The sequence below is a fragment of the Podarcis cretensis genome (genome assembly GCF_951804945.1).
Source record: "Podarcis cretensis genome assembly, chromosome: 3".
NCBI classification, from domain to species: domain Eukaryota; kingdom Metazoa; phylum Chordata; class Lepidosauria; order Squamata; family Lacertidae; genus Podarcis; species Podarcis cretensis.
The window spans coordinates 125064200-125090771 of record NC_137172.1 but is presented as its reverse complement, the minus strand read 5'-3'; the positions used below and the strand labels follow the sequence as shown (position 1 = coordinate 125090771).

Here is a 26572-nt window from a genome sequence, read left to right as displayed (position 1 = left end):
CAGTCTTGACAGACTCTAGGGTTGCGCGCCCATCTCGCTTAAGAGGCCGGGGGCCAGTGCTGTCCGCAGACACTTCCGGGTCACGTGACCAGCGTGACGAAGCTGCTCTGGCGAACCGGCACCAGAGCAGCACACGGAAACACCGTTTACCTTCCCGCTATAAAGCAGTACCTATTTATCTACTTGCACTTAAGGGTGCTTTCGAACTGCTAGGTGGGCAGAAGCTGGGACCGAACGACAGGAGCTCACCCCGCCGCGGGGATTCGAACCACCGACCATGCGATCGGCGAGTCTTAGACGCTGAGGTTTTACCCACAGTGCCACCCGCGTCCCACTTATCTTATACATCCTTGCTAATTTCACCGGTGTTATATACCATCGATACATTATTTTCATCACATTTTCTCAGCACCAACACTTTGAATTGTGCCCAGAAATGTACTGGGAGCCAATGTAGCTCTTACAGGACCAGTGTTATGTGGTCTCGGTGACCACTCCCAGTCACCAGTCTAGCTGCTGCATTTTGGATTAATTGCAGTTTCCGAGTCACCTTCAAAGGTAGCCCCACGTAGAGTGCATTGCAGTGGTCCAAGCGGGAGATAACTAGAGCATGCACCACTCTGGCGAGACAGTCTGCGGGCAGGGAGGGTCTCAGCCTGCGTATCATGGGATCTCTCATACAGTGATGCTTAAGCTTTTTGAAATTGGCCCTCTTAAAGTTCAGAGTGCATGTCCAACTACACTCACTGTTTTCTTGCCTATGTAACATGAAACCCAAGAGGACAGGATCACTTCCTCCCAAGTTTCCACTTGGTCAATTAGTTCCTCCCTATGGGTGAGGATCAGATCCAAGATAAATGATCCCAACTGTTGCTTCTTCCACCTTCTGAGAAATGAAATTGTCAGCAAGGCAATGGAGGAATTTTTTGTCCTTTCATTCTTGGCAGAGTTTGAGTTCCAACAGATATTTGGGTAGTTTTAGTCTCCCATGACTACTATGTCTCTTCTTTTTCGAAAGCTGGTAATCTGCTCTAGGGAGGCATAATCTAAGTCTTCTGTCTGGCTTGGCGTTCTATAGCAGACTCCCACAGTAAGGTCACTGTTGTTTTCCCTCTCTTATCTTACAATTTATACCCATATACTAATAATGAATCTGAAATAATCAGGTATGATATCCTTTTTGCATAGACCTGGAAGCATCATGGTTCAATATGAATTAACATCAGCAGTGAATATGCCGCCTGAAAGTGCCAATACAGATGCAGCTGAAGCCTTAGATCGTTCCTACAAGATTGTGCCCACATCATTTGAGGTGTCTTCAATGGAAGTGCATGGTAATGTCAAAAGCCTGCTTATTGAGATGTATATTATCATTTTAATGGTAGAAATGCCATTTTTCTCCCACAATGAATACACATATAAAACACCCTCCAGGCCACCCCATTTTGATTATGGAGAGAGAAGCTGAGCCCCCTCGCTCTCTGCCTTTAAAGCACATTCAGAGCACATTCTCTCCCTCAAAGACTTTTGATCCCTGCAGTCTGCTAAAGAGTTGCTGGTAACTGTAGCACCCTGAGGAGGAAGCTGCAGAGCCCAGAATCATCTGAGGGGAAAGTGTGTTTTAAAGTTACAGCATGTGCACAGCCTGTGTCCTGGGTGCTCAGTAGCCTCTGGGCGTGCTGCAGGGTGTCTTCGGAAATTTTTGGTGGAAGCTTCATGTTCTGGTTTCAGAGAGCTCTCCAAATAGTTTTATGCAAGGAACTTGTCGTTCTGTTGTGTGTGCAGACTGATGCACCTTCCCAATATACGTGTATGAATACCTCTGCATTCCAAGGGGAAGAGATTAACCTTGCTAGGCCAGAAGGATCGTGCCATCTAAAGCTCTGTGTACTCTGCACCATGGCTTCTTGCTGTGGAAGGGGTCTTCCCTGCATCCACACAACAGTAAGAATCAAGTCAAATCTACCTGTCTTTGGTGGACGGGTTTTTAATAGTCATTAGTCAATGGGACGCGGGTGGCGCTGTGGGTTAAACCACTGAGTGTAGGGCTTGCCAATCAGAAGGTTGGCGCTTCGAATCCCCGTGACGGGGTGAGCTCCCGTTGCTCAGTCCCTGCTCCTGCCAACCTAGCAGTTTGAAAGCACCTCAAAGTGCAAGTAGATAAATAGGTACTGCTCTGGCGGGAAGGTAAACGGCGTTTCCGTGCGCTGCTCTGCTTCGCCAGAAGCGGCTTAGTCATGCTGGCCACATGACCCGGAAGTTGTGCGCCGGCTCCCTCGGCCAATAAAGCGAAATGAGCGCCACAACCCCAGAGTCAGTCACAACTGGACCTAATGGTCAGGGGTCCCCTTACCTTTACCTAGTCAATGGGTATTAAATGCTGATGTGGGAAAAGCAGGGCTCTAGGTGCTGGTGGAAGAAGGGATAAACTCAGCTTCCTGTCAAAGAGCAATGTTGCCAGCATCATACATGGTTGTCAATATATCACATCAGGAATATGTATTTGGGTTGCAATCGCTGCTGATGCTCTGCCAGTGAAAATTGGGACTAGAGATTCCTCATTTGCCCTGGAAGGTGGGAAGCACACCTGCCCATTGGTGCTGCCTTCATTCTAAACATGGAGAGTTTAAACCCACTCAGCTAAAGGCCATTGGTCACTTTGGAAAATCCCACTTATAAAACTCCATGACAGGAAAGCAAGACATGTTCACTTTTGCCGCAACCACCCTTGGTCAAGGCCTTGTCTAGACTCTGCAAACTAATTTTCCAAAGCTTTCCTGGGTGCGTTCAGAACAGCAGCAAATGAAACTGTGAAATGAATAGTTGATGCATTAGGTGAGTGGCACTCTGTATATGTAGCAAGAAATAAAGCTTTCTTTTCGTTGGTTTTGAGAACTTCTCTTTTTGCCTTGCAGGTGGAACAAACATCTCCATTTCTCCTGACGACATTTTTGAGGGTGATACTGTAACAATGACATGCGAGTCAAATTCTTCTTCAGGGGCAACCTGGCACTTCCCGGAAACTTTTAGCCGTGGCAGGGAGCTTCTTAAAAATGACACTATAGATGGAAAGTCAACATCAACACTGAAAATTACAAACATTAAATTGGAAGATGCCGGTAATTCTAAATAGAAAAGTATTTAAGTCAAGAGTGTAAGAATTGCTATACTGAGTCAGACCTAGGCTTTACAGTCACCTCCTACCACAGTGAGGACAGGGGAAGTAGTCTGTCACTAGGGAACATGGGGAACAAATACAGATTATTACCCTCTGTAAGACAATACTCCAAAGAATAAAACCGCATCAAGCAAACACTGCAATATTCTGCATCAAACAAGGCTGGGAGTGAATTGGGTGGCCTGCAGTGACCATCATATTCAACAACAATGACCATCGTATTCTAAGATTGTAACATACAGAGTGACATGCAATGGAAACCTAGATTCAGAGAAGGGATGCAGCCGTGACTAGGGCGCCACAGCTTTCTCTGTGTCTTGTTAAATCAATTCTGCAGGTGTTCTTGCCCTTCCCAAGAGTCATGCACTTCTAGTTGTCTGACCATAAAATAGGTGTGTCCCCCGGGGTCTCAGGTGTACCAGGAGGGGTCATGCGACCCGATTATCTCTCATGATTAGTTAATGTTTCTTTAGTGAGTTGGCAATATTTATGTTACCTATAATCTCCATTCTGTGGAAGGAACTGTGGGCTTTTTGCTGGTTAATTCATGCAGATACAGGAAATCCAGATCTTGAACATCTTCCACAGATGGCTACCCAGCCTTGGCTTAAAAATCTCCAGCAAGGGAGAGCCTGCCACCCTCCAGGCAGAGGCAGCTAGTGCCCATTGCACCTGTGCCAAAACTGCACATAGTTAAAACACATCGAGTGCCATGGGGGTATGTGGCCAAAGTCTCTCCCCCCCTCCCCCCCCCGAGGCCTGTCCCCTTTTAATTATTTATTTTATTTTATTTTATTTTATTTTATTTTATTTTATTTTATTTTATTTTATTTTATTTTATTTTATTTTATTTTGCCAAGCGCATGAAGCTGGATGGGCACAAGGTAAATGTGAGTATGTTGCGGTCTTACTGTATAAGAAATAGAAGAAATAATAAAAATTGGATTTAAAATGTAGCATCTAGCACAGCACATTACAATTGTGCAACAAGCAGAAAAACCCTTAAATGGTCTACCAAGACCACCAGCCATTTTCACTGAGAGCCGCTGGTCTATCTCCTCCTTAAAGGAAAACGCCCACAACGGAAGGCAGTTCTCCAGAGCAGAGCAGACCAGAGCAGAAGAGAGAGGAACCAAAGTTTGGAAACCATTAATGCAGCCTAAAATTGCCCTTTTGGGGGAGCTGCTCCACACACAAAACAGCTGACTGTTATGCATTTCCTTTGCACATTCAGATCAGCGGTGTAAATGTAAAGGTTTTGCCACTCATTTAATGCTTTGATTCAATTGAGTTAATTTTATCATGGAGATGAGACAAGCTGGAAAGTTCACAGTTGGATCTGGAAATGTTTGAGCACATTGCTTTAAATACCAGATTTTTGTCCTTTTTGCAGGTTATTACCGTTGCAGCTTTATGGAATGGATTAATAATGTGTCAGTCATACATGTTGCTGGGACTAATATAACAGTCTCTCCAATCAAAATTGTGCCCTCAGAGGATGTTGTGATTGTATGCAATGGTGACACTAAAGAACTGAGTTGCTGCACAGACAGAGATATGCAGTTCTTCACTTATTACTGGAAAACAAATGGAGCAATAAATATTTCAGGTATGAAGTGCAAGAATCTCTCTTGGCTCCTAAGTGTGCATAAAACTTTTTCTTTGCCCAACTCCACACATGCATCTCTCTCTCTCACAGCATTTCCAAAGCAGACCTGTCAAGAGTCAGGCTCTTTCTCCTGCGCTGTCATTGCTGGCTCCACAGAGTGGTGAATCACAGCAGTGGTGGACTTTGGGCTTTAAAATTCCAGCAGCACCCCCACCCTGGCCACTCACCTTCCATTGCTTGTCATTGTTGCTCCCAGTGCAGGCGAACTGGTCCTCTTCCCCTAAATTCGCCTCAGATTGCAGGCAGAGCCACAGCAGCCTCTGGAGTCAGCCAGGAGGGCCAAGGCGATGCTGTTGCCATTCCCTGCTGGTATCCCTTTGCCTCCTTCACAAGGAGAGGCCCTTTTTTTCCTTGTGAGGAGGGTGGGGGGAGAGAAAACTGCAAGGGGGAGGGGGATTATTGATTTGTTTTTGTTCTTATTTTTACTATGTATTTTGTGTTTTCTATATTATATTTTTATGTTGTGCTCTGCCCTGAGATCTACAGATGAAGGGCAGCTATAAATTTAATAAATAATAATGATAATAACGGGGCGCGGGTGGCGCTGTGGGTAAAACCTCAGTGCCTAGGACTTGCCGATTGTCAGGTCGGCGGTTCGAATCCCCGCGGCGGGGTGCGCTCCCATCGTTCGGTCCCAGCGCCTGCCAACCTAGCAGTTTGAAAGCACCCCCGGGTGCAAGTAGATAAATAGGGACCGCTTACTAGCGGGAAGGTAAACGGCATTTCCGTGTGCTGCGCTGGCTCGCCAGATGCAGCTTGTCACGCTGGCCACGTGACCCGGAAGTGTCTCCGGACAGCGATGGCCCCCAGCCTCTTAAGTGAGATGGGCGCGCAACCCCAGAGTCGGACACGACTGGCCCGTATGGGCAGGGGTACCTTTACCTTTTTACCTTTAATGATAATAACACTTTGGTTTTGTAAGCATTCCTTGTGAGTCCTTGCAAAACACTTTGAGGGTTTTTGTTTGTTTGCTAGTGTATGCAAGAAATGACCACAAAGCGAACAGCTTTTGATGGGAACTGGGGGTGTTCATTCATTCCTAGTCACAAATTCCTGCTGCCTCTCCTTGTCTTCCAGTGGCTCAGTCAGTAGAGCAGGAGACTCTTAATCTCTGGGTTGTGGGTTTGAGGCCCACGTTGGGCAAAAGATTCCTGCAAAGCAGGGGGTTGGTCCCTTCTAGCTCTACAGTTCTGTGATTCTAAGTGTGGTATCTTTGGCCTAGAGCAGCTTTGGATATGGCCGGGAGCAATTGTCTGGCATGTCCCTGAAAACATCCTTCTGGAATTAAACCGGCCGCTTTGGATAAGTTTTTAGGACATGTTAGACCCAAAGTCTAGGAGCTGATAACATACTGGCCAACTTCTAAATGGGGTTGACATCGTACTCTGACCACCCAGCGACACTGACACTGAAGCAACTCCTCAGCTTTGCTTTGAGTCAAGGTGTTGACCAGTTTTCAGCCTCAGTTGCAGGTAGTGCTTTGACCTGCTTCTAACTCATTTCCCTTCCTTGCAGGGACCACCTCTGCCACTCACAACTGTACCAAGTACCTCCTTCAGGCTAATGAATCTCAATGCCCAGCAGACAAGTCTGGAACCAAAACGGATTACACATGTGAGCTGAACACTACCAATGGTGCCCGCAAACACAAAGTTATCAGTGTTACATATTTTCGAGTGGGTAAGCATCTCTTTGGGAAGGACTTTTCTCCTTTGATTTCTTTGTTTGTGTGCTATTCTGATGTTTATGTTTCTGCTATTTTACCGTAAGCCATGTTGAGACATTGTGCAAAGTGGGAGACAATCTCCTTAAATAAACAAAATAATGAACTCACAATCAAATCCCCAATGTTTATGTTTCACCAGCAAAGGTGAGCATACCTTCTAGAACAAGTGGCAAGGTTTCTGAGGGACAACGTTTCTCTCTAAGCTGCAACAGTGATGTGAGCAACTTTGACAGCGTCACCTGGCAAATCCAAAGTGGAAGCTCTACTAAGCAGGTTGACAGCGTGTGGCACACCACCAGGCAGAGCAGAAAGGGGGCAGTGTCTGTGCTGACTGTCGGCAGTGCTAATCTGGACTGGGCTGGTGAGTGAATTGCATTGGTCAGAACCAAAAACAAATAGAGCAATGAAAACCACCTTCACAATACAATTTCCACCATGTGTGTACCTGTATTGTGTTTAATAATAATAATAATAATAATAATAATAATAATAATTTATACCCTGCCCATCTGGCTGGGTTTCCCCAACCACTCTGGGTGGCTCCCAATAGAGGACTAAAAACAGAATAAAACTTCAAACTTTAAACTTCCCTAAATGCGCTGCTGTGGCTGCTGGTGCTAATTTAGACAGATCTTAGTTACTTGCTTGCTTGTGCTGTTGGCTAAAGAGCATCTGGTTTAATTGTTTTTAGGCAACTATACCTGCACCTTTTCCCAAAGATTTCTGAACAGCTCTGCACACATGCAAATCGACGTGTTTCCTTTGCCACTGAAAAAAGACATTATAAGAGATCCCATAAATGCATCCATCCCTTGTCCAGGGACTCAGGTTCTAAGGTGTTGTACAAGCAAGAGAGGAAATTACACCGTGAAGTTCTCTGTTCAACAAAGGCCTCTCTTTGTTCAGGCAGGTAAGCAACCACTGGCTGGGTGGCAACCTGAATGGCAGTGGCGTGACAAAGGTGCACTCTGGACAGAGGGGCCAGTGGACAACCAGAGGTTCTAGAGCTAGAATTATTTTAACGTTTTCTCTTCAGTCCAGACTTAACTTTTCAAGACAGTCAGTGAAGAGCTTAGAGACCAACTTGCTCAGAGGTTTAATGTGGGTTTTGGGTTAACATAGAGCGGCTTTTCGTAGGGCAGAAAAACTTGTTGACCTACTGAATACCACTGGAAGGCAATGGGAAAACAGGAGGCGACAATAGCAGGCAGCAGCTGCCTCCAGTTTTTTTGCATAGCAGCTTCTGAGCAGGAGTTTACCTGAGAAACGGAAACTTGGATTTTCAGCAGGAGCTCCCTTAAACCATCCTTCACTCAGCTCAGTGCTGATCCGTTTTGAGTTAATGCCCTGCCTTGGGCACAGAAAGGACTAGTTAGAGCACATGCTATGTGTGCATGGGGGAGAAGGTAATTTTGTATTATTTTAAATGGATCACCTCAGCGTAACTTGTGCTCACACTGTCACCTTAGTTATGCCCTGCACCATTCGAAAACGTAAATCAAGCCAATGGCTCTATTTATGTTTACAATATTTAGTGGCAGCTCCTCATTCCAAGCTCCCAAAGCAGTTCACAGAGAAAAAACAGTTACATTTCAGACACAAAAGTCAGCTCTCACTAACTCTACTTGCTGTCTGAATTTACCTCATTCTATACAAAAGCTTTTCCTACAGAAAGAAGAGGAAAAGGCTGCTATCAACACACAGTAAATTTCACAGAAGCTCACTGCAATTCTAGAGAGCACATTGTGCATTGTGAGTTCAGGAACCAAATTGATGGGCATGTTCAAAGTTCACCAATGGTCCTAAAACTTTTACCAGGTAAGGAGAAAATGTGGGCAATGGCATATGATATCTTTAGAGTTGCCATAGCCCAGTTATATTTGCAAATTGTGCAAAATGTTTACTAATGATGCAAATAAAGTATATTAATTTGGGCATTTTCTGTCAGTTAATTTTATTTATTTACTGTATTTCTATCCCACTCTTCAAACAAGTATTGTCTCTCGAAGTGTCTTACATCAATAAAAATGGGAAAAGGAAGAGAGACACTTTGCATCTGTAGACGGCTGGTGTCCTTTCTTGGTATTAATTTTGTATTTCAACTGAACAAAAAAAGAAACAATAAATAAAAAGTGCAGAGGAAGGTATACTCTATTGCTACGTATATATGCAAATCTTATTATTATCCGTGTGTGTGTTTATTTGCAGCTTACTATATTTTGTATCAATGTGATCAAATGTCCTTATACTTATCCATACATTACACTTGTCTACACTGTATGGCGTCCTGATGTTTCAAGAGATAAAACAACGTCTCTTCTCCTTTCTTTCACAGCAAAGAAGGTAGCATGCAGTTCTTCAGAGATTGGCACCGGAGAGGATGGAGCTGAGCTCACAAGGCCTTGCAGGAATGAGGCAAACCACCCTGTCAGAGGAAGTATCACCTATAAGTGCAAACATAATTTGTGGGAAATCGTGGGAAATAGCTGCCTAGCTGTCCCAGTGGACAACCTTCTCAGCTCTGCAGAGGTAAAAGCATCCCTTTGTCTGGAGCACAGGTTGCCTCCAGACTATTCAGAGAAATAGATTTTTAAAACTAAACATTATACACTGCAACAACTCAAATTAGCAGCCTTGTGCAAAACGAGTTGAGCACATATGTAAACAGAACATTGCTGGGATATATCAGCAGGTTTAAGAGCTTTTAAAATGGTGACAGAGAGGTCACAAAGTATGAAGCATTCATTTGGAGGAAACACATAGGAGTAGAATAATAATAATAATAATAATAATAATAATAATAATAATAATAATAATAATTTATTATTTATTCCCTGCCTATCTGGCTGGGTTTCCCCAGCCACTCTAGGCAGCTCCCAACAGATGATGATGATGATGATGATGATTAAAGTGATAAAACATCAAACATTAAAAACTTCCCTAAGCAGGGCTGCCTTCAGATGTCTTCTAAAAGTCCAATGGTTGTTTATTTCTTTGACATATGATGGAAAGGTGTTCCACAGGGTGGGAGCCACTACCGAGAAGGCCCTCTGCCTGGTTCCCTGTACCTTCGCTTCTCACAGTGAGGGAACCGCCAGAAGGTCCTCGGAGCTGGACCTCAGTGTCTGGGCTGAAAAATGGGGGTGGAGACGCTCCTTCAGGTATACAGGATTGAGGCCGTTTAGGGCTTTAAAGGTCAGCACCAACAGAATTGTGCTTGGAAATGTATGGGAGCCAATGTAGGTCTTTCAAGACCGGTGTTATATGGTGGCCGCTCCCAGTCACCAATCTAGCTGCCGCATTCTGGATTAATTATAGTTTCTGGGTCACCTTCAAAGGTAGCCCCACATAGAGCGCACTGCAGTAGTCCAAGCGGGAGATAACCAGAGCATGCACCACTCTGGCCAGACAGTCTGCCACTCTTGCTGCCTCTGCCAACTGGCCCTGCTGCCATGCCCCCCACTGCCACCCTCCACGCTGCCTCTGCCACCTGCGGGGGAAGTGCCTTGGGGGCTTCTGCTGCCCGAGATGCCTCGGCTGGGCTGCCCTGTACCTCTGGCAGGATGAGTGCTTATTATTTTATTAGTAGTCCAACACGTTTTGTCTCTGGTAAGCTTTCCTCAGGGGCTGATCTCGCTTATTTTTTTGTAAGCTCTTCAAAGACTTCAAGGGCTGTATATACTGGGTTATCTCCACTTTATGACAAATTGAAGACACCCGAGTGAGTTTGATTTCAAGTATATCATTTTGGGGTTTTGTGTAAGTCATAGCTGTCAACTTTTCCCTTTTCTTGTGAGGAATCCTATTCGGAATAAGGGAATTTCCCTTTAAAAAAGGGAAACGTTGACAGCTATGGTGTAGGTTCTTTAGAAGCTTTGCGCTGTCCCTTAAAACAGATGGTCTTTGAACAGCTTGCAAAGAAATAAGTGAGATAAGCCCAGGAACAGGTTTATTTATTTATTTATATTATTAATATAATAATAAGCATCTATCCTTTCCCACATCTCCCATGACTGTTCAGGGGGGGGGGGGGAGCCAGAATCATGGGGGAGGGGATCTTTATTCCTTCGCTGCCATCACAATCCCTGAGCTTCTGTGAGAACAGGGCGAAGGGCAGCCTCCAGCTCTGTCCGGGGCTCAGGGAGGAGAGTTTCTTGTGGGGCTGCTGCTCATGCATTGGAATGTGGGCTTTGTTTTGCTGTCACAGCAGCCATACAACCTTGTCTGCATCAAAGTCCCAACCTGATTTTTTTTTGCATTGACCTGGGTTTTCCCTTTCAGCAGAAAATCTAGCAAGTGAAAAAGACCCCAGTGTCAATGACCAGTTTGTGGTATCTGAGCAACCCACTTGCAATATTAACCCCCCTTCGGGAAGCCCCCAGAATGGCAATGGAGCCAACACATTAGGCCGCTGCATTAGCACTAAACTGCACACCTGATGTGATCTCCAGCTATGGATGTTATGGAAATGAATTTGGCACTGGGGCTGTATCTACTCTGACCGGTTTTAACGTTATTAGAATGATATTAGATCTATTGTTCTAAAATGTCTCAGGGCATATTTATACTTAAAAATGGTTTATTTTCGTCAAAACACTTGCTCTGCAGCGCCCTCTGGTGTCACATTTTAATAACAAATTAAGGATGTTACAAGCAACAAGTCATTTGTCCCTTTGCGTTATCACAACTCTTCCTTAACCTTTCCTAACATTACAAACACAAGTGTAGATGTGCCCCAAGTTGCATACTGCTGAATAGTGTTTCCACCTCTCTGTAGCAAGGCTCCCAGGGCATCCAAAGCTTTTCGAACAGAAATCCACTTTCCTCCCCCAGCTCCGTCCAATTTCATTGAACAAAGAAACACCAAAGAGAATCCCGTCCTGTTCAGTGTGTCTCTATCATTTAGCTGCTGAAGCCGTGGGAGCCAAACCAGGAAAGGTTGGTTGTGCCACAAGTGACAGTCACCTGGGAAATCAGGAAATTGCACTTTTGTGAAGCAAGATTCCCTTCTAGAATTAATTTCACAACATTCTGTGCCTCTTCCAGCTGGCTGAAGAGAATCTGTGGGCTTTCTATTTAATAACAAGCCTTAAGTGCAATTTACTCCGTGTTTAACACATTTAACTTTAATTCCAGTCTTTGGTGTCTAGTCCTGAGCAAAAGAAGAATTTGCCTGAATTCCTCAGCCACCTGAACCGTACCATCAAGAAACAGCAGCAAAGTATGAAAGCTGTTGCAAACCTGAAAGCTGTTGTGGAAATTTTGAATATGGTTTCAGTCGTGCCGGTAGCTGCTGAGCAGGAAACAATGGAAGTAAGTTACAGAAGACTTTGCAGAAGCTGAGAACTCCTTTCTTTTCATCTGCACTAGTTGGATATGCTTAGCCTGGAAAAGAGGAGACTGAGAGCCATCTTCAAATATCTAAAGGGCTGTCACATGGAAGATGACACAAGCTTGTTTTCTCCTTCAGCTAGTTTTGTTATACATTTAAATTCATCCCAGAATTTCTGCCTGCTTCTCACCTCGCCCATCTTGCAAATTAAATGTTTGCATGAAAGTCATCTTAGTGGGCTGTGGCTGAACTGGCTATCGTTTTTTTTAAAAAAATAATAATAATATTTATTACTTTTTAAAAAGGAAAAAGAGACAAGAGAGGGGGAAAAACCAAGAAGATCAAGAAAAAAAACCCAATACAATACAAAACACAACCTTAACACATCGTCTAACACAATGAACAAAACAAAACAAAACAAAAACAATTTAAAAACATACATCATACCTTTTCCATATTCTAACTTTCATTCCCTTATATCATCTACCTCCTCTCACCTCCCTCTTTGTATTCCACTTCCATTAATTATATTTAGCAATTCCTTTCCATCTTTCTCCATTTTCTATCATATAAATGTCTTAACATATTTTTAATCTTATTTCCATTAAAATTAGTATACTTATTTAAGCTTAACTCCTTATAGCATTTCTACTAAGGCCATAAAAATCCATTCCAACATTTTCCTGTCACTCATTAATTTTACAGTATTTCTATATATAGACTTTAAATCTTCCAATCTTCTTCCACAATCTCCTCTCCCCGGTCTCGGGCTCTGCCAGACACTTCTGTCCACTCCATACAGTCCATCAACCTGGAGATCTTATGTCCGAGGCTCTTAACTCTTTTCCACGTCCCTTCTGCAGTTCTTCTTCATATTCTTTGATGCTAAAGAGCAGATCTCGAGGAAACTCCAATCCAACGACACCTCCACTCCCTCTTGACAGGTCAGCCAAATTTCCACAATTAAAGCTAGGATCCATAAAGTATTTCAGGGCATATTTCAAAATTCCTCCAACTCCAAAGGCCCCCCGAGCTCCAATCTCCTCCTGACCCAAGTCCATATTCCAAAAGTCAGTTAATCCCTGCATAGAGGGATCTTTCCAACTTTCCTTTTCCAGTCCAGGCCGGGCTCCGATCTTCAAAGTCTGACTTTTTCTAGTTTCAATCATAAAGGGCCTCAACTTATAGTCTTCAATTTGCCTCTGTAAGACTAAGGCTCCCCCTTGTATTGCTTTAGGTTTGACAACAGCAACTTTCTCCTCCTTTTCAACAATTTGTCCTGTTAAAATAGATTCCTGTGCCAAATCCTGAATAATTTCTGTATTGGTGTTCACTTTTGGTCCCAAAATGTCAGTTTTAATAGTCATAACATCCATTTTTTTATGAAGCTGTTCCAACAAATAGTTTATCTTGCAAAATGCAGTTACTAAGGCTTCTCCTGTCGACATCTCGAATGTCCAAGGTCAATCTCTAGTTCCCACACTTCTTATCAAGCAGCTGGAGTGAACTGGCTATCTTTTGTCTGCTGACTCCCATTCAGGAGTTGAATAGACAGCTTGATTTATGCAAGGTTTGAGGGTGTTTCTCAGAGTGCCTTTAGGACATGTTTTGAGATGAGGCTGGTATCAGGTTTGTACCAAGGTCAAGGAAGGTTCGTGGTGGAGAATCTCATGTCATATTTCAGTTATGTCAAGCTTTTATTTCAATGCTATTAGATAAACCATAGGAATAAGTTCAGATTCACACACCTATTCACAAGAGCATGACAGAGTAGATCAGGAAAGAAGAAAATGAGAAAGCATCAGGATCAATGTGGAAATATCAAGAGTTTGTTTCAATAATTCTTACAGAAGTTAAATCAAGAACTATACTTTTCCTAAATAATAATGAGCAAACTGAGGCAAAGTTTCAGTTTCTACCATGAAACAAATACGTGTGCAGGACCTCAGACTGTTCTACAGCACAGCCTCATGGCTTGCTGTGGATGTTATAGGTTGATTGACTGTTGGATATGACAGCATCACAATATGATAAAATCAGTATCTGTATCTAATAATGTATTTGAAATATGAGAGGAGCTTGAGCTTTCAACCATTTGACCTTTCAAATGGCTAGTGAAACTATCTATGGCCTTTAAAACGAGAGGGTGGGTGGCTGGGTTATTGTTTTGCTTATTCTTATGTTATATATTTTGGGATTTTTTTTAACAAAATAATTTTTATTAACCGGCCAATCAAATCAAATCAAATCAAATCAAATCAAATCAAATCACATCACATAGATTCCAAATTACAAAGCCAAATTTTAAATTTTGTTGAGGGAACCCATATTTCAAGATCCGAAGGGGGATTCTGATCATCTTCTTGCCACTGCGTTAATGTCCAAATCAGTCCAATCAGTTCAATCCAGTCTTATCTTGCTGTTTCCACATCACATCTTGTTCATATATTTTCTCTTTTTTCTTTATGATCTCTTCTGATAGTCTCCTTAAGCCGATAAACACCAATAATAATCCTGTGTGAATTTTTCCGTTCTTCCAATCCTCAAATCGAGATGGTTTCCATATATAATCGCCTTCATAGATAACAGCACTCTTTCCATCATTAATTACAGAACTGTTGTTCTTAAGTCCCACTGAGGAGTTTCACCCACAATATAAAAACACCTCTATTTCTCTATTTCTCCTCTCAGACTTAAGTCCTCCGACAGAACTTCCCAATATGGCGACAGAATTTTTAACTGCATCATTCCAAAGCCCTTATACTTTCCACGCTCTTCTTAAAACATGCTTTGGTTCGAAAGTTTATCTCCACACAGTCTTAAATCCACAGCTTAAGTCCTTAAAACGACATTTCTGACTTGTGAGGGGGGGGGGATTCTTGTTTAATCACATAAGGGAAAGAAAGGAAAGTTTTTTCCCCTCCCCCATCAGTCCCTTTGCCATACCGAGTCTTGGCGTATCTTCTCATGATTTATACTTGTTCCTCCGACTCGTCTTGTTTTATCAGAGATCTCTTATGTTAGCAGTCTTTACTCCCCTTCCTTGAAATATGTGCATTCACTTCATCCTAATCGTTTCTTTTGAAGTTCTTGCAGCTAGTGGCACGGATCAGAGACGGCGTCCAGGAGCGCCGAAATCCCACAGGAGGGCATTGTGCCTAGTGCCCCCATCCCCACAAATTTGGGGGTGGTATAGGGCACAGCAGGCAAGGGCAGTCCCCCACCACAATCCTGGGGGGGGTAGGGAGGCTATTTCCTCCCATCACAGCCTCCAAATTACCTCGTGTGGGTCGGAGAGATGTTATTGTCAGCCATCTTCTGATGCGCCCTTAGTGGTCCCTCGTATTTTGGGATTTATATATTGTAAACTACCCTGTGAACTTTGAATGAAGGGTGATATATAAATTCAATAAATAATAATAATAATAATAATAATAATAATAATAATAATTTGAAAAGTTGGTAGGTGGATTAGTGTTAAATGAAAAGGGATTGGAATTTCTAATGCACACTGATAATTTTGTTACTGGACTTTAGTAATATCTCTTTATTCTCTTATTATTGCAGAATTTTTTATCCACAGTAGACACGGTTATCAGCAGTCCAACAAAAACTTGGAAGGATTTTGTGAATGGAACTTCTCAATTACTGGCTTCAGTGGAGCAATTTTCTGACTCCCTTCAACCTATTAACAATTCTATTCCTTCCATCAGCTATGACAACCTCCAGCTCAAAGGTGTGGTCATTGACAAAAACAAGGTTTCAGACTACGACCAGAGCTTTGTATTCTCCAAGCCCTCAAACCTCAGTGGTAGTGTGCTAATTAACGAAGCAAAAAATAAAACAGGAGACTCCACCATCATCAGTGTGGCTTACTCATCTTTGGGGCCTATTATTCCACAGTATAAGAAGATGGATGAATTCATAGTAAATGGTTTGGTGATGACAACACTAATCAATGCCAACAGCAGGCTAAGCAAAGATTTCAGGATCATTATGACATTTACAAAGTATAACAAGACCCTGAAAAATCCTCGATGTGTATTTTGGAATTTCAGCTTCTCAGAAGATGGTGGAGGTTGGGACGTTACTGGCTGTGAAACCACAGAGAATGGGAACAATGTCACTTGCTCCTGTAATCACTTGACTTCATTCTCCATTTTGATGTCTCCTGGTCACGATCCATGGGACACGTTGGATTACATGTCTTACATTGGTGTGAGCATTTCTATATTGAGCCTGGTGGCCTGCATTGGCATAGAATTTGTCGTGTGGAAATCAGTGACCAAAGCAAGAATATCCTACATGCGCCATGTTTGCATACTGAACATAGTGATTTCTCTCCTGATTGCAGACGTCTGGTTCATTGTGGTAGCAGCAATGCATGACACAAACACGAAAATGGACCAGGCCTGGCTCTGCATAGCAGCAGCATTCTTTGTTCAGTTTTTCTACCTCTGTGTCTTCTTTTGGATGCTAACCTTGGGCCTCATGGTGTTCTACCACATAGTCTTTATCGTACATAATGCAAGCAAGACCATCATGAAAGCTCTTAGCTTCTGCTTGGGATACTTTTGCCCACTAGCTATATCTGCTATCACCGTAAGCAGCACCCACCCACATTACACAAGAAAAAAGGTCTGTTTACTCAACTGGGATGAGAGTAGAGCTCTCTTGGCCTTAGTCATTCCTGCCATGATCATTGTCGCTGTCAATGTGATTGTTACCATTGTGGTCATAGCAAAAATGCAAAGACGTTCCATTGGCGAAAAATCAATAAATAAAGAAAAGAGCTCATTGTATCGCATCACCAAGTGTATCGGTGTTCTGACATCACTCTTAGGCCTCACCTGGTTATTTGGTCTTGCTACAGTTATCCCTGGAAGCCCTAGAGCATTCCACTACTTATTTACTCTTTTCAATGCTTTTCAGGTAAGTAGATAAAAGATACTAGCTGTTTGCTATGCTTAACTGATAAAAAAATATTGTCAACATTTCTTGGGACTCCTCATTACCACTGTACACACGAGGAGGTGATTCATATAGTTACTTTTCATGCGGTAAGAGTCTAGCGATGTCACTGAATTTGGACTTCTGTGCTAAGCCTGGCCCCGTTCTCCTCTTGCCCATCCTAGAAAGGAAATGGCTAAAATTCGGTGGAATACTGTGATAGTGAGCCGTTAACTGAACCTGGCCCTATCTTTGTTGCTCTATGTCTTAGACTGCTACCCCCCTTACCTTGCCCCCCCCCCCATTCAGGAGTTTGAATAGACTTCGCTAGCAATGCAAGTGCAGATTCACACACTCCTGTTGACACAACCCAGGAGGAGTGAAGGGGCTGCAGTCCCCTTTCCTAGAGCCTGTGCCATCACATGACCTATGACCCAGGCCTGTTTCTCCTGGACATATTCCTATTAAACTTACTATAAGTATATATTTCCTGACCTGAGAAATGCTGAGATCAAAGCACTGTAGTGCCAGCCCTGATCCTAAATTAACACCTGTGACTGTGAGTTCAAAGTCACCTCTAGACTGAATCCAGAATTGCATGCGGGGCAAATGTTTGTGAAAGATTCCTTGTTCCATTATATATGTGTTTGTTTGTTTGTTTTTGTTTGTTTGTTTAATATACTGCCCTATACCTGGGGAGGTCTCATTCCAGGATCAAATCAGAAACTGGAACTGACCCTGGAAAAATAGGGGTACTTGGAGGGTCTGTTACACTACAATTCTGATCCCACTTAACAGGGACTAAGTCTCATTGAACTCAGTAGGAAATGCACAGGATTGCAATGGGAGGTCTCTTTCCCCAGTATGTTGCTTGTTGACCTTTTGAAGCTTGTTATCAGGATTAGTTTGTAATCCCCAGAATGTTATCCAAAACTTCTCGCTTATTTTTCTCCTAGGCTCCATGTTTTCCCCCATACACTTTGGCAATCAGTGTTCAGAAATGCTGTTCTTTCTTTGGAATTACATTAGAGAGATCCTTTGGCCTTTAGATTCAGGCATCTAGGGTCCCGTTTTACAAATGTGTATAATATTAATATGAAAATATTTTGCAGGGATTATTCATTCTGCTGCTTGGAATCCTCTCAGATAGAACGGTAGGAAATGAATTTTAAAATATTAGAGCTTTATTTTATTATATTGAATTGCAGAGATTATTTGATATTGGCTTTCCTCTGTTTCAAATGTGCAGGTATGGGAAGCTCTGTGGAAAAAGTGTTCCCTCTCCAGCTGGAGTTCACAACACACAAAGGTAGTATTATTTCCAGGAATAAATAGTGGGTTGGAGCCAAAGGTGCTCTTCTAAATGCAGAAGATGTCCACTGCTAATGGAAGCACTGTTTTAAATCTTGCACTCTGCCTAATTTTTAATAGACTCCCTCTGATTTTAATCCCTCAACAATGAATGAGAAAACCTTTATTTTATCAACCTTTATAAAGAGTATGTGTTTGAAACTGTTCACAATAAGGAAAAGGGAGGGAATGAGGGAATGGAAAAAACATATCACCATCACCACCACCCTCATCAAACAGGATTTTGTAATGGACTGTCTTTCTTATGTTTAAGGCATAATGGTTTACAGCAGGGGCTGCCAACCTTTTTGAATCAGTGGCAACATTTGGATGGTTGCTGTGCAGGCATGGCATAACACACGATTAGAGAGAGTACTGTCATGGAGAAACTTTTCTCATAATTGCATTTCCATACTAAAAAAGCCTTGATCTGTTGAATTTCTGCCTGTCATACAGCTGCTAAAAGCATAAGAACCCAATTCCCCCGCCCCATGCTAACCCTAAACCAAAGGCTAGGCTACTATTCAGCATCCCTGAGTAAACATGCATGCCATTGCACTGTGAGTTACCTATATAGTGAATTCTTAATTTAGCTCCTGCATAGCAGGACCTAACAGACGCAGAAGACATCAAGAAGAGGTGGCAAGAATACACAGAGGAACTATACCAGAAAGAAATGGATGTCTCGTACACCCCAGGTAGTGTGGTTGCTGACCTTGAGCCAGACATCCTGGAGAGTGAAGTCAAATGGGCCTTAGAAAGCATTGCAAATAACAAGGCCAGTGGAAGTGATGGTATTCCAGCTGAACTATTTAAAATTTTAAAAGATGATGCTGTTAAGGTGCTACACTCAATATGCCAGCAGGTTTGAAATACTCAGCAGTGGCCAGAGGATTGGAGAAGATCAGTCTACATCCCAATCCCAAAGAAGGGCGGTGCCAAAGAATGCTCCAACTACTGCACAATTGCACTCATTTCACACGCTAGCAGAGTTATGCTTAAAATTCTACAAGGTAGGCTCAAGCAGTATGTGGACCGAGAACTTCCAGAAGTACAAGCTGGATTTCGAAGGGGCAGAGGAACCAGAGACCAAATTGCAAACATGCGCTGGATTATGGAGAAAGCTAGAGAGTTCCAGAAAGACATCTACTTCTGCTTCATTGACTATGCAAAAGCCTTTGACTGTGTTGACCACAGCTAACTATGGCAAGTTCTTAAAGAAATGGGAGTGCCTGATCACCTCATCTGTCTCCTGAGAAATCTCTATGTGGGACAAGAAGAAACAATTAGAGCTGTATATGGAACAACTGATTGGTTCAAAATTGGGAAAGGAGTACGACAAGGCTGTATATTGTCTCCCTGCTTATTTAACTTATACACAGAATTCATCATGCGAAAGGCTGGACTGGATGAATCCCAAGCCGGAATAAAGATTGCCGGAAGAAATGTCAGCAACCTCAGATATGCAGATGACACAACCTTGATGGCAGAAAGTGAGGAGGAATTAAATAACCTTTTAATGAAGGTGAAAGAGGAGAGTGCAAAATATGGTCTGAAGCTCAACATGAAAAAAACTAAGATCATGGCCACTGGTCCCATCATCTCCTGGCAAATAGAAGGGGAAGAAATGGAGGCAGTGAGAGATTTTACTTTCTTGGGATCCATGATCACTGCAGATGGTGACAGCAGCCACGAAATTAAGAGACGCCTGCTTCTTGGGAGGAAAGCAATGACAAACCTAGACAGCATCTTAAAAAGTAGAGACATCACCTTGCCAACAAAGGTCCGTATAGTAAAAGCTATGGTTTTCCCAGTAGTGATGCATGAAAGTGAGAGCTGGACCATAAAGAAGGCTGATCGCCGAAGAATTGATGCTTTTGAATTATGGTGCTGGAGGAGACTCTTGAGAGTCCCATGGACTGCAAGAAGATTAAACCTCTCCATTCTTAAGGAAATCAGCCCTGAGTGCTCACTGGAAGGACAGATCCTGAAGCTGAGGCTCCAAGACTTTGGCCACCTCATGAGAAGAGAAGACTCCCTGGAAAAGACCCTGATGCTGGGAAAGATGGAGGGCACAAGGAGAAGGGGACGACAGAGGACGAGATGATTGGACAGTGTTCTCGAAGCTACCAGCATGAGTCTGACCAAACTGTGGGAGGCAGTGGGAGACAGGAGTGCTTGGTGTGCTCTGGTCCATGGGGTCATGAAGAGTCGGATACGACTAAACGACTAAACAACAACAAAGCAGGAGATGTGCCTTAGCATTTTTTGTAAAGTATTTACATTTGTTGGGGGGTGGGGGAAGGGTGATTATTCAGCATTCATTCACACTTATTGTGTAGCAGTTCTTGCGGAAAATAACTCCTAGGGACTACCTGATCTCAGACAAACCCACCTCATGGAAGATGCATCCTAGTATCTAGGAGAAAGGAAGGGCAAACAATGTAGGGTCCAAGAACTTGAAAGTAAGACAAAAGCAGGAAGCGTTCACTACAGATGGGGAGAAATTAGCGGCTCTTGAGGACTCTTGAGCAACTTATCAATTGGAGCAGCCAGTCTGTCTCATTTCACAGAAATTGCCTTGAAGAGGACCTGCAAGTTTTGTTTGATAACTTCCTAAGATTGCTAAATACTTAAAAGAACGCTAGCAAGCTCAGAGTGGCCCTCCTCAGAGGCCTGAGCACCACAACACCTTTAAATGCCCCGTTAGCAGCCCCCAGTGTGCGGGGGGGGGGGGTGCTGCTTTCAGACAATGTTGGATCCTTTTTCTTTGGTTGTATAGAAAGCTCTGTGTGCAAATTCCTGTTTGTGTGCGGGGGCTGCATGTGACCAGGACCCTTGGACTTTGTCAGGATACATATGCACCATGGGGAATAGTTAAAGGGAGGAACACAAAGTTTGGGGTGGGGCTAAAAGTGCAGCTGCCCTCCGTGGTCCATATGGTTCCGCCATACATACTCTGGTGCAAGGGATATGTTTGCTATCTCCAACACTTTTCTATCTGTGCTTATGGTTTGCACGAGGACTGTGCAAGGGCCCCCTGATTTGGTTCAGGGCTCAATTTGACAATCCTTAGTTTTAAGTTAGTTAACTTAGTTTTAAGTTTGAGGTTTTCCACAAATGCCAGATTAAAGCTAAGACAAAATAAAAGCCTGTGCTATAGAAAATGCTGCTTGCTTTTCACTAATATGTGTTTGTGTCTTACAGTCAACATCCCAAGGCATGTCAGCGCCTATGCTTTCCATCAGTTCTCCATTCTCAAAAACTTTAAACAACTGGTTTGGCAAAACAGGTACAGTATGTAATCAGCAACCAACTTCCTTGTACAATTTCAAATGCCCTTCTGTAAGTTGGGCCTTCAGATTCATGCCATTTCAAGGCACTGCAAGGCCAACTGCTGTGCTAAAACATCAACAAGCCAGATATGCCGTAGAAGCCAGATGCGCAAAGCATTGCTTGCTGGAAGTGATGCCCTGATGGTTCAGTTCATTATGAGGGGAAGGCGCTTTCCAAGCATGGTTACCATCAGCCTCCAAAAGCAGTTGGGGGCCTCTGCGATAACAGTGCCTAAAAGGCTGCACTTCAACAATGGAGACCCACGTACAACATTGTCTTGGATGGCCTTCAACAGCTCAGCCCAACCCCTCTTGCCAGAATAAGGGTGCAATCCAAACTCCCACGCTTAGAGGGCAGCAATGTATCTGCAGTGGCAGCAGACAGTGAGGAAGGGGAGGGGGCCTGGGCTCTAAACAGACCCCGATGGCCGCATGAGCTTGAGGAGTCTGGGCACAGATCAGGTCAAATGCTGCCACTCAACAGCAGCAAGACAGACTTGCAATCCAGCATATCCCAGGCTGGATCAGCGCCATCCTCTCTCTACCCCAAGACCCGCCCCCCATTTCAGGGTCTTCCTGTGGCTGCGGGGACCCTGGCCCCATTCCAGAGCTGAGCAGAGGGACAGCTCTGCCTTAATGGAAGCCACGCTTCAGCCAGGCATAAGGTGGGAGTCTGCTGGAGGAGGCCCTGCCCAGCTAGTCCCGCATCCTATTGCCACGTGGCCCACTAGATGCCTGTGGGAAACCAGGGAGCAGAACATGAGCCCCAGAGCAGCTCCCTCCCCTCCCATGGTTTCCAGCAAGTGGTGTGCAGGAGCATTGCTGTCTCCATCTGGGCAGGCAGAGCCCAGCCATCCTGGCTAGGGGGCCACTGATAGCCCCCTCCTCTGTGAATATGACTCTGGAGGATGGAAAGGGCAAAGCATACTGTACACGGTGATTGCAGTACAATTGAATGTGGTTTATTCCTGCACACTGTTCAAGCAGTAATGTTTAACTTTATGCTGTGTTCTCTTAAACAAGCAAGAAGAGCACTTTCTGGCAACAGCCAGCCACATTGACAGTGGCAGAGCAGGGGTTTGTGTGCGTGCTTTACATGTCCAATAATGCAAGAACATTTTTTGAACATTACTTTGCCTTTGTGTCCTGCAGGAAAATATCAAGTCTCTTCTACAGAACCAGCATCTTCTTCAGCTTCTGAAAGCACTTCAAAGGCATACTCTTTGCTAAACTGAGAAGCTTGGAAGACCTCTGGGCTCTTTCCCCTGATGTGGCAATAAGCATGGAGATAATTGGTGAATAATGGAAGCATGGACTTCGTATAGGCTGTACAGAACTGTGGTGTATTAGTTTAACAAAATATTTCTTCGATATACCATGCACTGTCTGGAAAGTTAATTATAATATCTGCTTGATGCTAGAAGAAATTCAGTGTTGAGGGTCCCAACGCCGTAAGAATCTGAATGCCGTCTTGTGCCAGATCCCCGCTAATCCTGCAACACATGGTCGTGTTTTCCCCAGCCCTGTTGCAGTCATGGGACCAGTAGATGTGCCAGAGCAACTGGGCACTCTGGCTTTCAGGGCAGAGTGAGAGATACAGCACAGCAAAGTAGGTATCCAGGCACCTCAAACGAGTTCCTTGCTGGATTGCAGCATTTCTGGGTGGGTTTGTTTTTTGTGCTTTTTGCAATGTTTGAAGCAGGACCGCCCAAACTTTTCATACATATAGGCACATCTGGAAAATCAGAAAAACAGTTGTGGGCCCTCCTACAAAATGGTGGTTATGAGGGCCTTGCTAGTACAAAGCACAAGTAAATTGCTCAAGAAGCTAACACAGTTAAGTTTGAGCCAAATAATGCATTTGTTCTCACAAAGCACAATAAAATACCAACTTCACTGGAAGAAAACTGATGTTCAGATATGCATGTGCAAACACGGACACACCACAGACAAAGCCTAGCAATTTGCATTGCAACAGCCAAGTGAAAAATGCGAAACATGTTCTGACTGAAATGAATTGGGCTGCTTTCAGCATTAAATGGCAGGCCCAAGGGGCAGATGTGCATCAGGACCCTCATATGTGGGGCATAATGTGTTTTCACCTTTTGCTCCCTGTTGGAGTCTCAGTCTGGATTGTAATTTGCACTACCATTAAGCCCCCCCCCACCACGCAGTGTAGAGCCCCCTGCAGTGGCATTTTATGGAAAAGAAACCCCCCCCTAGCTCTGTGGCTTCCCCTCTTCCCCTCCCCAGCTCATCCCCTCTCTCCTCACTCCCTCCGGCTTCCAAAGGGGCGCCTGGCACTGCCCAAAGGCCACAGGTGCTGGGCAGCACAGGCTTTGTCTCCTGAAGGCCGCTGGGGGGCTGCGCTTCCAGGAGCAGCCCAAGGCCGAGCAAAGCGTGGCAGGTGGACAGGAGAAGAAGAGTTTGGATTTGATATCCCGCTTTATCACTACCCGAAGGAGTCTCAAAGCGGCTCACATTCTCCTTTCCCTTCCTCCCCCACAACAAACACTCTGTGAGGTGAGTGGGGCTGGGAGACTTCAGAGAAGTGTGACTGGCCCAAGGTCACCCAGCAGCTGCAGGTGGAGGAGCGGAGACGCGAACCCGGTTCCCCAGATTACGAGACTCTTGACCACTACACCGCACTGGCTTTGAGGCCTTGAGGGGGCGAGGGAGGGGGTTCCTGTGGCGCCCACAAGGGCCGATGGGACACCAGGAGACAAGGCTATACTGACCTGCACGGGAAAGAGTGAAGTTGAATGAAGTAGGACTTCTGCTTAAGAAAGAGTACTAGGACTATCAAGTCAGTTGTGTAAACTGCCCTCTATAAAGCACTTTACTTTTATAGTAGAGAACAATTTCCAGTTATACACCTTGCTTTACTAAAATGAAGGGGAAATTTCTAATTTTTCTGTAAACATGTAAATATATATTTATTTATGGTCATACTTAATAAAAGGTGCTTGCACCATGTTTAAACAAACACCTTGCCCTCCATTAACCATTTCTTTTAAAACTACTTGCCAGCTTTTGTTTCATGCCAGCAGTTTCCCCTTGAGGTACGCAGTTCACAGGAGAAGCTGCTTCAGGTGGTTCCGTTCTACATGCCAGAACAGTCAGTTCCACAGATAAATTCAGAGACGGCTCTTAACTGGCACTAGACAAGACGGAGTAGGAGTCCAGAAAACATTATTATTCTACTCTGTATTCCTGGTCCAAACTGGAGGCATACTGGAAACACTGTGTGACTTTACCTCCTTGTGAACTTTTCTCATGCCAGAACGTCCAGGGCCTCCACGACAGCGTCTCAGGCAGCTTATTTCTAAGTGGGTCACACCCACGTATCAAAGGTTAAGGTTTGAGAAGAGGCCTTCTTTTGAGAAGCAGAGAGTGTGTTTTTAAGCAAACCAAACCAGAAACAAAACAAGCTTTTTAAAGGATGAAAACCTAAAAAATGTGCCTTTAACTTATGAATCCATTTCTGTAATGATAGGAAGCTGCCTTCTAATGAGTCAGACCACTGGTCCGTACTGCCCAGTGCTGTCCACATGGACCGGCAGCGGCTCTCTATTTTTTTTTAAATAATATTTATTGAAATTTCCAAATATAACAGAAAAAAGAGAAAGAAAGAAAAAGAACATTTACTTAAACCTTATTTTCGTTAACATCTTTCCCGGACTTCCCCACCTCACCCCCTCTTATATTCCAATTTTCTTAGATTAATTCAGCAAGTTCTTACCCCAGATTTTGAACTTATTATCACTGACCCAATATTAAAAATATTTCCCCCCCCTAAAATCGACCCCTGTTCCCTTCCACGAATTCCCCTCTTTAATATGCAGAACAGAATGAAATAAGAAATAAAAAACAAAGTATAATTTTACACCCTTTGGATTCCAAATTTCCCTCCCCCCTTTCCCGGTTATGATCCCCAGTGTCCATCAATGTCTGCTGTCGGCCTGGAGACCCCACATCTATGTCCAAATCTCTCTCCGCTCCACTTTGCCGTCTTTTTAATAGTCTTTGCCATCTTTTTGGTAGTCTTTAGTTTCGAATACCCAATCTTGGAAGGACTCTATCTCAAGAAGGTCCATTCTTTTTTCCATCCAGATCTCTATATTTAAGAGTAAAACTCAAATTTTTTATTTCTTAGACCTTTTAAATCTGGATGTCTCAAATGTTCCCACTTCCAGCTTTGTCCAATTCGTGTTGTTCTCTTTCCTCACTTTCCTCTGGTTTCTTTCCCTGTTCCACTGCAAAAACGTTCTAATTCCAAAAGCTTCTAGTTCCTCTACAGAGGCTTTATTTGTTCAGGAACAAAAACTTGCGTCAAGTCCCTTCCATTCTTCAATAGATAGATCTATTGTCTCCTTTAGTGTAGAGACCTCTGTAGACAAAATAATGTTTCATTTCTGCAGTTTTCCCAGGAGATAAAAAGTCCTGTCCAATTCCATGCGTATTTTTCCACTTACAGCAATTCTTGTAATGTCCCAAAGCCCCCTCTAGAGGGATTATGGTAACTCAGTTTCCTTCCAAATCATACCCAAAAGTCAGAGTAACTTGTTATCCCTTATTTTCAACAATTTATATCCAAATTGTAACAAATATAACCGGCAAAGTCATCGTAACAAAGTTCTCTTTTTATTCTTCAACTTTGACAGCTACTTTGACAGCTGTCAAAGCCTCTATATCTCCTCACCAGGCGCTCTCACGGATGGTTCCCGGGGGGGGGGGGGTTTCCATTTTAGCTCACACATTCCACTTTTCTCCTCCAGCGCAGTCTTGTAATTTTCCATCGTGAAATTAATAACTTTATCAATAAAAAGTAGACCCTTCTCTCAATCTTAGTTGTCAATTCTTGCTTTAAATCCTCTACAACAGGGGGGAGATGGACTTCCTTTTTGCACCTCCCCCGCTCGTTCCAAATTAAAAAAATTTTTCCTTTTAATTCTGATTTCCCAATTACTCACGGGTTATTCTTTTTAGTCCAAATTTTCAATAGAAGAAGTCAGCGCTCTCCGTCAAATGG

The 26572-nt window shown here is 43.6% G+C and overlaps 1 protein-coding gene across 6 annotated transcripts in view; it reads left to right on the top strand.

The window, feature by feature from the left end:
- The window catches only part of ADGRF5 (adhesion G protein-coupled receptor F5), a 52256-nt gene extending 27730 nt beyond the window's left edge, over positions 1–24526 (top strand). For 5 of the 6 annotated variants that reach the window (XM_079969648.1, XM_079969643.1, XM_079969645.1 and 2 more), the window contains 14 exons: positions 1189–1334; positions 2916–3119; positions 4572–4787; positions 6363–6527; positions 6713–6934; positions 7265–7483; positions 8233–8391; positions 8909–9102; positions 11710–11886; positions 15473–16837; positions 17968–18009; positions 18105–18164; positions 21413–21497; positions 22693–24526. In XM_079969648.1, the coding sequence (XP_079825774.1) occupies positions 1189–1334; positions 2916–3119; positions 4572–4787; positions 6363–6527; positions 6713–6934; positions 7265–7483; positions 8233–8391; positions 8909–9102; positions 11710–11886; positions 15473–16837; positions 17968–18009; positions 18105–18164; positions 21413–21497; positions 22693–22775 (3337 nt within the window). In that variant the 3' untranslated portion in view covers positions 22776–24526. The remainder of the gene's footprint in view (positions 1–1188; positions 1335–2915; positions 3120–4571; positions 4788–6362; positions 6528–6712; positions 6935–7264; positions 7484–8232; positions 8392–8908; positions 9103–11709; positions 11887–15472; positions 16838–17967; positions 18010–18104; positions 18165–21412; positions 21498–22692) is intronic. The other variant, XM_079969644.1, reaches the window with a different exon arrangement.
- Positions 24527–26572: the final 2046 nt, after the last annotated feature.